Genomic DNA, 12,253 nt, shown 5'->3' on the forward strand with positions numbered 1-12,253 from the left:
TGGTAAAGTTAGTAGATAAAAATTGATACATTATCTATTTTGTCCCTAAAAGTAAATTCCATTTTGAAAAATTAGTGAGTAAAAAGTGTAACGATAATGGATAAGTAAGAAAAGTAAAAGAAAAAATTGATGTGAAAGATATAATGATGATATTTTTTAATAAGTTAAAATTACGAAGTATGACATTTAAAAAGGGACGGAGGGAGTAAGTGTTATCCCAAACAATTGGAATCGGCTAAATCAAAGTCCATCCAACATAAATTGCAGTCACTTATGTAGGATACTTGATACCCAATGATGTCAGTCCTTGTTTGAGAACATCATGTTCATAGAAGAAACAAACTCTGATCTTAGAGTCAACCTCCTTACAAAAGCTCAGCAACAGTACAGTAAACATCCCAAGTAGTCTTTGTAAATCAGATTCAAAATATTGGTCTAATCTTATTATTATAGCACGCATCAAGCCAAAATTGCCGGTTAACATAAATCCCACAAAAAAAAGCTAGTTGAAAATACGAAAAATCAGATATAATTATCACTGACGAGGCCCCTCACAAATTTAAAGTTGCACACAATCGCAATAGCTTTTTGTAACCCTGGTGGTTAAGCTTTGAGCCGTCCATAGAACTTGCCCTTCTCACCTGATGTCTGGAACCGACCATGTCCAAACTTAGAAGAGGAATCGACAAACTTGAGATTGATAGTCTCCATCTCAACCCTAGATGTCTGTGCAATCAGGGACTGCCTCAAGGTCACAACACGCTTCTTCGGTCCCACACAGCAACCCTTTATCATCAGGAAATCATCCTTCACCACACCGTAGTGTGGAAATCCTCCCATTGGTGTTATATCCTTCTTAGTCCTGAAAATTAACAGGGAAAAAAACAATATAGACGGCCCGACTAAAATCAATATCAATAAGAATTCCGAAAGAACCGTGGCGAAACTTTGAAGTTCGAACTACTATATATGTAAACTGTCAGGTCTTATGTCAATGCTAAAACCAAATTGATTCTCAAAACATTCAGGGTAGCTCCAAATCGTTGGTACCTTGCTAGCATCTGAAACGTCATTGGAGGTAATATGATCGTGTAAAGCGAGCCAAGATTGCTTTCAAGAAATCGGAAACATCTTCCAGGATTTCAACTAGCTTAATATTTTGAATTTCAAAATAGGAATCACGGAAAAAAACTACATACTGTCAAAAGCCAAAAACTGATAATAAGAGGGAGAAGAGCCTTATAAAGAAGAGCTTCTGACCTGTCAAACTCGGTGATGGCAGAATGAGACTCCAGACCAATCTTGCCAAGCTTATAGATCTTCTTGTTCATCTCTGTTCGATGATGGTAGCCATTCTGCCCAGCCCTAGCAACAGTAAATGACACCCTAGCAGGATGCCAGGCACCAATACATGCTACCTTGCGGAGCCCACGGTGGGTCTTGCGGGGGAGGCGGGTTACCCCCCACCTAGTCACCACACCCTCGTAACCTTTACCCTTGGTAACCCCAATAATATCAATCATCTCATCTTTCTGGAACACAGCGTCCACAGGAACCTGCTTTTCAAAAAAGCTGGAAGCATAATCAACCTTCTCAGCAACATCACCTCCGTTGATCTGAATCTCCATCAGGTGGGCCTTCTTCTGCTTAAGACCCTTCATCTTTCGAATCTAAAACCAAAACAAAAATTACCACGTCATCTATGAAATCGTATGGGTAGTGAGAGGAAATGGTTGAAAAGTCCGAGAAAAATGAAATTACTCAGGGAGTAGAAGTTGAACCCAACTATACACTATGCATCACAACATCCAGATCTAAAGACCAGAAGAAGCAGGTTGTGTACATGCTAAGGTCCACAGACTCCACACCATAGTTGCATGACGCGAGAGTGGATAAGGACATAGCAGAGTCTAAGATTATGAGGACCTATGGAACCTATTACATTCTTCTATGAAAAAACAATATAATCTAAAGGATATTGATCTTCCAACTTAGCTGTGCTATATACCTTGAACTATTGATATATAAGGCAAATTGCAAGTCATTTCTTAGACTATTTGAACAATTGTTGTGCAAGTATCACATAAAAGACTGTCCGAAAAGTTTCCTTTCTGTTTAAGACTGCTGGACCTATCCTCATTGGGAGCAAGATATTGCCACAAGCGGAGCGGAAAGGTGGTTTGAAGCGAAGCCCCCGTAGCAAGATCATGCAACTAAACTCCACGCAAGACACTAGAGTTAATCTTACATCCTGCTGAAAAAGCACAGACCATGAAAAGTGAAATACCTGGGTATGAGCCAAAACACGTATCACATTACAGTACTTCTTCAATTTCTCAAACTGAGCCTGAATGTCCTTTTTCCCTTCATCAGTTTCATACTTCTTGGAATACTTAGTGAAAGCCTTTTTCTTAGACTTGCACCAATTCTTGTAGAATCTCCTCTTAACCTCCTCACTGAGATGCTGGGCCCAAACAGTATTAAGAGAGCGGAGTCCACGAGGTGTTTTGATATAACCAACAACCCCAACAACCACCATTGGTGGAGTTTCAACAATCGTCACAGCTTCACAAGTTTCCTTTTTGTGAAGCTCTGCGCGAAAGGGACTTCATCAGTTACACAAACAATATACAAACCAAATGAAAAATAGAATCCTGCACGTCATATTTCCTTCCATGCAAGTGATAGGACCATCACTACTTCATCACTTCAAGTGAATGGGATTGAAGTGATTTATTCTACATACCACAGTCCCCTCGTGCAAGTTCATGATGAACTGATAATGAAAAACCTAATGCCATGAGAGAATATGGAAATACAGGCATAGATGTGTCCAAATACAAGGGCAACAGAATCAAGTAAGAAAAGGAAACCACATAAGCACAAACTTCAAACTTTAATGCTGGTTATCTCCTAGGAAATCATTGCCATACAAATACTCCCCCCATCTTACCCACCTAATAGCTAAAGGAGGGGATAAGGAAGGTATGAGAAGGGGGGCATCCATGCCATGAAAGTTTACAAATGGGAAGCCCATGGAGCATACAAACATAGATCCATCCTTTCCCCATTACGCAAAAACAGGTTAGTCTACAATGAAATGATCACTGCCCACATTAAACTCACTTGATCCAGGCTTTTCAACTTCTCTAACAATATGTGTCATTCCAGCCTTGTATCCCATGAATGCAGTCAACCTGCAGGGCTTAGATGGGTCATCTTTGGGGAAGCACTTCACTGCATTAACAACCAATTGGGCAAAAGTCAGGAATTGAAGGCACCTTCATATATTTCAATACACAAGAAAAAACTGAGATCCCATACGAAAAGGAATCGGTTAGGTTAATCCCCATTATAGAGCTTAATTGCATTCATTAGTCATTACAATAACATGTCAAAATCAACAATCCTTAGGCACACAACGATTCCCAATAAGATTCAAGATATTCGTAGTATTAGTACATCAGAATTATGAAAACACAAACCCTTCAGTTACTTATGTATCCACATCTTCCCACGCCCCCTTTCTCTTTCTCCTTTTCTTTTGTTTGTGGCATTTTTTTCCTAGGAAGAATGGAAATTTAGCGAGTGATTATGCCGCCAACTTTAACCTTTCTCAAAAAAACCCCAGCAAGTTTTTTTCCCAATGTGCTGCCTATTTTGGCTTCAGCAGCTTAATTTTGTCTTTCAGATGTGTATTCTATGCAAATGTCATTGGAGTCCCAATTCTTTTGGGGCCCAATTTAAGGGTTAGCTATGGGCCTAAGAACTTTAAGTACTGGCATGGTGAGTATCCACCCCCGACCCTTGCACATGTTACCAAGAGGAAGACCCTAACAATTGTAATATAGTCAATCCATCACTTCAGTAAGTAATCTACTGCAATTCAGGGAAAGACATAGAGGAAGGACTTGCAACAAATTCAAAATAACATCTAGACTACCTAGTACTTAGGCCTCAAATGTTAAACTCTACTAAAGGGGTGATACAGACCATATGTCTGTGCATACTAGTTTAACTTAGATATAACAGAAACACCAACTGAAGCAAGTCAAAGAGTACAAGGAAAATAAAAACCTTTCCCACGGTGGCGAGCAGCCCTTTTCCTTGGAAGAAATCCCAAGGAGCCATGTCTTGGGTGCTCAAACTTACGATGAGACATAATGCTTTTCTTGCAATTTATCTGCAAAACTCATGAAGTTGTTACTAATAAAATCGCCTTGCACAAAGAATAAGGAAATAAACTTACAGGCAAACACAAAATATGTCTCTCGCTACCTAAAGGGATGGGAGATTCCAAGGCCCCCCTACTATAACAAGTGTCAAGACATAATATGAACATTACAGCATACTATTGTGCAGTGAACCATCATAGAATTATTATGTATCTGGTTTGAGAAAGAGTAAAAGGCTTCACCCAGGCGCTGAAACAAATGATACTCAAACACACAAGTAAAAGTCTTGAATCTTGATCACCAAACTGGACTAAAAATATTACACACCTACACGCACCATTATAATTATTCTCTTTTATAACCATAAAACAAAAATTGCAAATCATCACGAATAAGGAATTTGAGTTGGCTGTAAATTTGATTTGATGGGCAAAAATTCCACACAAAAAAAAACACTATTCACAAATAAGAAAATTTAGTGCACCGAAAAAATAAGATAATCTTTGACCAGCAAATACAGATTTTACCAACAGTTCCAGAGAACAAGTATAAACGCTCCCTTACCAAAGGCCTATGGCATAAATTATGCCAATTCTCAAGCTCATTGGTATTTCTTCCCAATTACCCGAACTAGGTATTGGAAAAAGAGCCCTTTTGAGACTCCAGCCTTGATTCGAGATAGATTTGGGAGACCGCTTACACTGTCATGGAAAGTGGCAACATCAACATATCTACCACAGCCAAAGCACTCAATACAATCTTTGAAATCTTATACATATCACTAACGAAGCTTGAAAAGGAGGAAATATGGACAAAATGTCAATTTTTAAGAAAAGAAGACAAAATATGCGGGCATAATTCCGTAAGACAAATATAAGTTTGAAATGATCAATACAAATAGGCCAATCAATTATAATGTACATTTACATACTTCACAATATAAAATATCAGCATATGCACATACAGGCAATAAATAGCAGACAAAAAACAAAATAATTAAGGATTAAATTCAAAACAAAACATGCGTGATATTGAAAATGCTACAGATCCGTCAATTAAGCAGGTACAAATGTGTATCTGTAGGGATAGGTAAGGCATAAATGCGGTACTAAAATTCATCTATTGAAAGAAGAAACCAATCACTGAAGCTATACACACGCTAAACTCCCATACAACGTAATTCGATGGCTAAAACTATTAGATTAACGTAAGCAAAACACTAATCCTCAAAGTGTTCTCTGATTGGCAGCTGAGAAAATGCACAAAACCAATTAACATAAACGAATAACGAGATATTTACATTTGTATGCAAGGAAATTAGATAAATTTAAACTTGTACTAGTAGAAGCACGGATCGATTTTTAGAACAAAAAATAAAAACTAACATCAGATTAAAAATCAAGGACAACCATAAACCCATGGAACAGAAACCAAAGAAGGCTCCCTTTCCCTCCGCTTTGACGGCAGCCAAAAGGTATAAATTCGATTAGACATCAGAAAACATTGAAAGATGTTACCTCCAATCTGAGCGGCGAGCGAGCGAGCGAGAGAGAGAGAGATGGAAGAAACGCGCAGACGTGCCGCAGGAGTAGTTCTGAGAAACCCTAGGTTTGTATTTATAGTATTTTCTGTGAATGAATTGGACGGCACGATTTAGATCAATGGTTGATAGCAGCCGTAGGATACAGTGCAATTGCTAGCCGTAGTTGTGCTGATGCGCTGAGGGCTTCAAAAGTCGAATAGTAATTTCTTCTTTTTGTTTTTATTCTAATTTTTATTTATTTATTAATTTTGAATCAAATTTTTATACTCCTTCCGTCCCTTTTTTAGAGTCCAGTATTTCATTTTGGGTTGTCCCTTAATAAGTGTCCATTTTGTAAAGTTAGTGGGTAAAAATTGGTTCATTGTCTATTTTACCCCTAAAAGTAGATTTCTTTTTGAAAAGTAAATGAGTAAAAGTGTAATGATGATGGGTAAGTATGGAAAGTGGAGAAAAAAGTTGATGTGAAAGGTATAATGATGATGTCTTTTTAATAAGTTGGAATTACGAAGCAGGACACTTAAAAAGGGACGGAGGGAGTAACTTATTTATTTATATTTCGGCGAAAGGAATCAAAAAAGTAAAAAAATTTAATCGAAACTTGTCACACCCTAGATTTTCAACATAAATATAAAGAGATTTTCATAAACAAAACCTCACATTAATCCGTACAATACCCCAAAATAGTTCGACATTTCCTTTTCCATAATTACACCTCCAAGTCCAAGGATTTTCCAAATAGTACATCATCGGCTCAACGGCCCCAAAACCAACAAAAGTTTCTAGTGTTCAAGAGTTAAAGTTTACAATATCCTCAAATCAAAATAATATCAAATGAAGTTACAAATACATCTTCCAAAAAGGTGATTTACAAAGATGACTAAGGTCTTCAAGTTAGCTTTCAAAGGAATGTCCACACCCAAGCACTCCAAGCATGCAACTACTGCCCTAGGTTAGTACCTAAAATTGATGTAAGGTTTGAGTTATATTAGCCCAGTAGAAAACTCTAATCTAACAATGTATGCATATGAAATGTAGGGATGATCACAAGATGAACAATGATGACGAGATCCGATGAATGGACAATAATAGCAATCCAATTCCAACCGCTCGTTTCCAAAACCAATCATGTGTTTCAACGAATAACCTTTGAAAGCATCATATGTCAAGGTGTGTCTCGTACTTGTGTCATGAGCTGAAGCCCTTGCCGGGCCAATTAAAAGACCCTGATGTCTTCTGCCAGGCACCTTACCCATAGGGTGGTCCTGAAGTATCCAATACGAGCATATTGCTCCTGCCAGACCAATTAAAGGATCTCGATGTCCTCTACCAGACACTCACCCGTCGATGAGTCCTGAAATGTTCTTGTCATGTTTGTAAAATTTTCGAAATCCTTTTATCGCCATGTTCATACCATTCAAACCCAACTTTGATTCACAAAGTATTTTGTGAAATCATATCCAAATGAGCATTAAAGTTATGCTAAATGTCCGATGAAGTCATTAAACACGAGTAATCAAGTTAAGGGTCATTTGGGAGGTGTTTTGGGTAAGTTGGAAGTGATTGGGAACCAAAACGGTAAAAAATGAAGAAAAATAGTGAAAGCTGGAAATAAGCAACATGTATTGATACCTAGGACAAAAGGTATCGATAACAAGTGATTTTCTGGGCTTTGAAACACGAAGGTATCGATAACAATACTAAAGGTATCAATAACAATTCAAATCGAGTAGATTTTCAGCTGATTTTCATGGGTTTCTCAACAGCAACAACGTCAACAAAAACAACGATCAATAGCAAGAATCAAACTATAAGAAACAAGTCATAAACATATATTGCAAGTTAGAACTCCCTACCTCAAGATTGAAGAACAAAATCAAAGAGCTCTTGTAACGCCCCCAAATTCTGGGTACGTTAATGAGGCATTACATAATAAAGAGAGTCTGACTCATTATTATATCATAAATACATCAATAGTAAAGGGTACATTTATTCAACAAGGAAGGAAACTTGTAACAACTCCGATTTTTAGTAAATAAAAATCTCGTTGTTATTTCAAATTCTTTATTTTCTCTTGAATGACTTATTGATTTCTTGTTAACTTCCGTTAAACCGTCATAAGTTAGATTATGGTCCGTGGTTAGTTTTCGACTAGAAAACCCTACTTGGCCAATTTAGTTAGATTCTTACCAACTAGTTGGAGGAACCAAGCAACCAAGCTCACCTAGTTCCTAAATGAACCTTTTGCCTTTACCCATTGGTCAATAGAAGTTAGGGTAATCTTTGTCCATTGGTTATTAACCATAAGGGAAATTATTATCCATTGGATAATAGCCCTAATCTTCCTACTAAGTACAAGGATCCTATTAAATATTCAAGGATTGATTTCCCATGTACTTTTAAGCATTAGAATATGTGGGTGAATCTAAACCCTAGATTTTTAGTACCCTAGTCAATAGATTAGTACTAGTACTTTTATTATAATCTAATGGGAAAATCTTAGGCTATATATTCTTGGTACCTAGGTGTAAATAGGCATGTGTACATTTATACAATATTATATATGGGTATAGATTTCCTAGAGTACACTATTTATTAGTTTAATGGGAACATGTGTCTAATTAGGATTGTTTAATGGTTATTGGATTTGGAAGAATCTTGTACTTTTGTACTTTTATATTATTATACGCATATATATCTATATAAGTGTACTTGAGAGAGAGGGAGAGAGACAGAGAGAGAGATTGCCGAGAGAGAGAGAGAGAAGGAAAGAAGAAAGATTGGGTTGTACATGCATTGATCACCATAATCTTCTTACATCTTTTCAAATCCTTGGTGATATCTTCTTCCTAGCCAAAAATCTATCCTCTCATTGTCCTTCTATGTTTGTTTAAAGACCAAATCTTGTACAAATTCTCCTTCCATCCACCAAATCTTCCAAAAATCCCATCCAAGGTACACAATCTAGCCATGCAAGCCTAGGTAGCCCCATGACCTAACCCATCAAGCTTTCAATCAAGCTTGACATTTGAAAGATTGAGATAGGGAGAGAGAGAGGGGGGGCCGGCCTTTAGAGAGAGAGAAGGAGCTCAAGTTTTGGCTATAAATAGAGCCACCCCCATGCCATTCAACTCACACCTTTCCAATCTTCAAGAAATCCTTTGTTCTTGCTTTGTTCTTCTTGTTCTTGAGTTCTTCTTGTGTTCTTCAAGAAACTCATCCAAAGCCGCCACTAAACCGCCACCCGACCACCCTTCGATCCATAAAGTAGAGTAGTGTTAGTCAAGAAGAAGTTTCAAGAGAAACCATTCTCTTTCGAAGCTCCCGAAGGCATACCGTAGGAAGTTACTCCGTCCGACCACCGACTAACCTTCCGTAGCCGACTACCGCCAAGAAGTAAGGTAGGAATTCCTTATCTCTATTCCTAAGTATAATGTAGGTACCCATACTTACTCGATGAATACGTAGGTTATTTACCATGTGAATCCAAGTATTCGTATTTTGATGTTTAAAGGAGTTATGAACGTGCTTACTTAAATTGCTAGCATTACTTGTGGTGTAAAATAGAGTTGGTTTACGATGAATGATTCATACTTACTTTTGTCCTATCACGGAGTCTATGCATGAAGACGAGACACGAGAACCACGAAAGTAGAAACATGACTCCTAGGGTGAGGTTAATGAAAGGAAATGTATTCCGAGGAAGGAAATATTTTGAAACTACATAATGATCGGTTTTGGGTGGCATTATGTGAGTTGTGTGTGTGTGTGCCAATGGGAACCCGGTGCGGCAGAACCATTGTGAGGATACTCGGGAACCCGGAACGGCGGAACCGAGGTTGGGTGTGTGGCTTGGTCATCCGCGGAGAGGAGCGAATGTAATTGTGTGCCAATGGGAACCCGGTGCGTCGGAACCATTGTGAGGATACTCGGGAACCCGGAACGGCGGAACCGAGGTTGGGTGTGTTGAACAAAAGATTTTTGAAAGGTTGAACGATATATGAAAAGGATGACACGGTCTACGACGAGTCGTGTAGGAGAAGCACGTAAAGACATGGACACCAACGCTAATCAATGAATGTGGATGTGTTATTGTTATTTGTTGACGTTCATCTTATGTATTATGTTGAATCGTCTGTAAGTTTAAGGTTGGTGGGTAAGGTTTATCCTATTGAGCGTTGTAGCTCACGGTGTTGCCTTTTTGGTATCCCTGACATATTATATTGGTGGTGACGCAGGTATAATGTGTCAGACCTCATAGACGAACAGGGTGAGCTGTACACTCTGGAGGCTTTCGGAGCAGAGGAGCTTGCTAGGATGGAAGAGCAAGCAGAAGAGTAGTATTAGGAACCCTAGCTTCCTCTTTTGTTGAATAAATGTACCTTTTTTATTTTGATGTAACAGACTCTCTTATTTTTGTAATAAAATTTCCTATTTAACGTTCCCAAAAATCGGGGTGTTACAGCTTGGTATCAAAGCTTTAGGTTCAAAACCTCGGCCATGGGTAAAATGGGTAGAACCACGAGATAGTTTTACCGTCGCGCAAACGTGAATTGAGTTTAATTTTACCGTCCCAAATTGGGTGGAATTTTGACAAAACAATCTTCGGATTGAAGCAAGGTGTGGAAATTGGTAGTACCACCGAGCTGGAAATTCCCGAACAATTGGATGATGACTTAAATCAAGAATCAAAAGTGGAACTTAGATTCAGATCTTCTTAAGTATTACTCTGTCATAGGACGTTGCTAATTGAGGTTTTAAAACTCTGTCCTTGTAGATGAATCCCTTGAGCACCTTCCAAATCAACCTACTAGCCGAAGCTCGCCAGCTTGCCAGCACCATAAGAACCATGACTAATCAACTAGTGGAAGATCCTTACTTTCCCTATGCTTTTCCCTACACCAACGACTTCTATCAAGAACATGGCACTCTTGTACTTCCCGAGAATGAGGAAGAGGTAGATGAAGCCAAAGCAGTACCTGTCTTAGTCCAAATAGCACCCCCCAATGATGTACTCCTAATAGAGGGAGGAGACGCTGAAGCAGCCCTCGCCCAAATTCCAATGATACCGCCCATTAACATGATTGCTGGAGAACCTGATGAGAAACCCGAGGAAGATCCGGAAGAAGATCCCGAGGAAGAACCTGTGGAAGAACCTAAAGAGGACCCCGAGGAGTTCAACGACCCCCTAATAAACGAAGCAGATTGGCAGCACTTGATGCAAGCACTAAATCCCGATTGGTCGTCTGACGACGAGGACCTAGAGGTTTGGGGAGATAAGGATGGAGGATCTGACGAGGAGGAGGATCCAGGATGGGTTATGCCCGACTTCATGGATATAACCACCGACCCCGGGGATGTACCACCACCTCCTTACGAGACCGATATTGGAGCATATAGGGTGGAATTCCCAAATATCTTCTAGAATGGTTAAGAAGGTTTAGGTAGTAGTTAGACCCTTTTGTTGTATATAGAAGCAGTAAGGTTGGGCTATTATAAGCCATCTATGTTGTACTCATTTCTATGTTTAATGAAAACTTATGTTTCTATCGGTTATGATCACTGTCTATGTGCACTTGTATTGTGTGTTATTTCCTCCTCCCACCGTTACGTCTAATATATAACTTTTCCTTATTGTAGATATGGATAGCCGTACCTTTGCTGCCCCGATCACCGTAGCAGATCTGTTGTACTACAAGACCTTGTTAGCACCTGAGAGCCCCATTTCCATACCACACTTAGGAATCTGCGACCCCGAGACCGGTGACCAATTGTACGAAATCATTGTGATGATGCCCTTTACCGTGGAGAGTCAGTACTTGGCAGTTGACCCTCAGGACTCACCGCTTAGGGAACTAGTAGAGAAGATTCGCCGAGAAGGAGAGCGTTGGCTGGAGATAAGAGAAAAGGAGTGGATGGAGCAGCTGAGAGAGTATTTTGGACTCATTCCACCTCGCCAGTAGAGTAGTAGTAGCAGTAGAATAAGATTCTGATAACTTAAGTTATTCTTGTAATCACTAAGGCTAGAAGAATCATGTAGTATCATCTCAGCTTGTAATAGGAAGAATCTTGAGTCTCTACTTGTCTTTGTAGTAGAACTCTATGCTTGTAATTCTCTATCTATCTATGAGAACTCTACTTTTACTAAAGAGTACCGTTGCATACTATTTGATAGATTGCTTGTGATAATTGAAAAGGAATATCTTTTGCAAATAGAAAATAGCATAGATAGACTAAACCGCCCCCTTTTCAATTTTTACTCGTAGATGGTGAACCGACGCAGTGGACTAGGTTACGAGCACGGAGAACCATCTCACGCAAACCCTGACCTAGCTCAAATTGTGCAAGCATAGGTGACCGCCCTGAACGCTAACCGCCGAAACCAAAATGATGGACCAATAACCTGAACTCAGGCAATGAACGAGTTCTGCAAATGCCGACCTCCGATCTTTCACGGAGACATCAACCCTGTCGTAGCTGAGACATGGCTGAATAAGGTCAAGATGATCCTCAGAACCCTTGGAATTACCCAAAATGG

The 12,253-nt window shown here is 39.2% G+C and overlaps 1 protein-coding gene across 2 annotated transcripts; it reads right to left on the minus strand.

Moving 5' to 3' along the window:
- Positions 1 to 416: 416 nt before the first annotated feature.
- Positions 417 to 5,787, minus strand: LOC131326264 (large ribosomal subunit protein uL3y-like). Of its 2 annotated transcripts, XM_058358988.1 has the most exons (7): positions 5,693 to 5,741; positions 4,740 to 4,876; positions 4,078 to 4,183; positions 3,127 to 3,237; positions 2,288 to 2,592; positions 1,261 to 1,670; positions 417 to 862 (listed from the first exon to the last, which is right to left on the minus strand). In XM_058358988.1, exons 3-7 carry the CDS (start codon positions 4,160 to 4,162, stop codon positions 604 to 606), a joined length of 1,170 nt encoding a protein of 389 aa, XP_058214971.1. In that variant the 5' UTR covers positions 4,163 to 4,183; positions 4,740 to 4,876; positions 5,693 to 5,741; the 3' UTR covers positions 417 to 603. The 2 variants fall into 2 exon arrangements, with proteins under 2 accessions (XP_058214971.1, XP_058214970.1); XM_058358987.1 differs by lacking the exon at positions 4,740 to 4,876 and having other exon boundaries at positions 5,693 to 5,787.
- Between the last annotated feature and the right edge of the window lie 6,466 nt (positions 5,788 to 12,253).

The sequence above is a fragment of the Rhododendron vialii genome, chromosome 5a (assembly GCF_030253575.1).
Source record: "Rhododendron vialii isolate Sample 1 chromosome 5a, ASM3025357v1".
Lineage (NCBI taxonomy): Eukaryota > Viridiplantae > Streptophyta > Magnoliopsida > Ericales > Ericaceae > Rhododendron > Rhododendron vialii.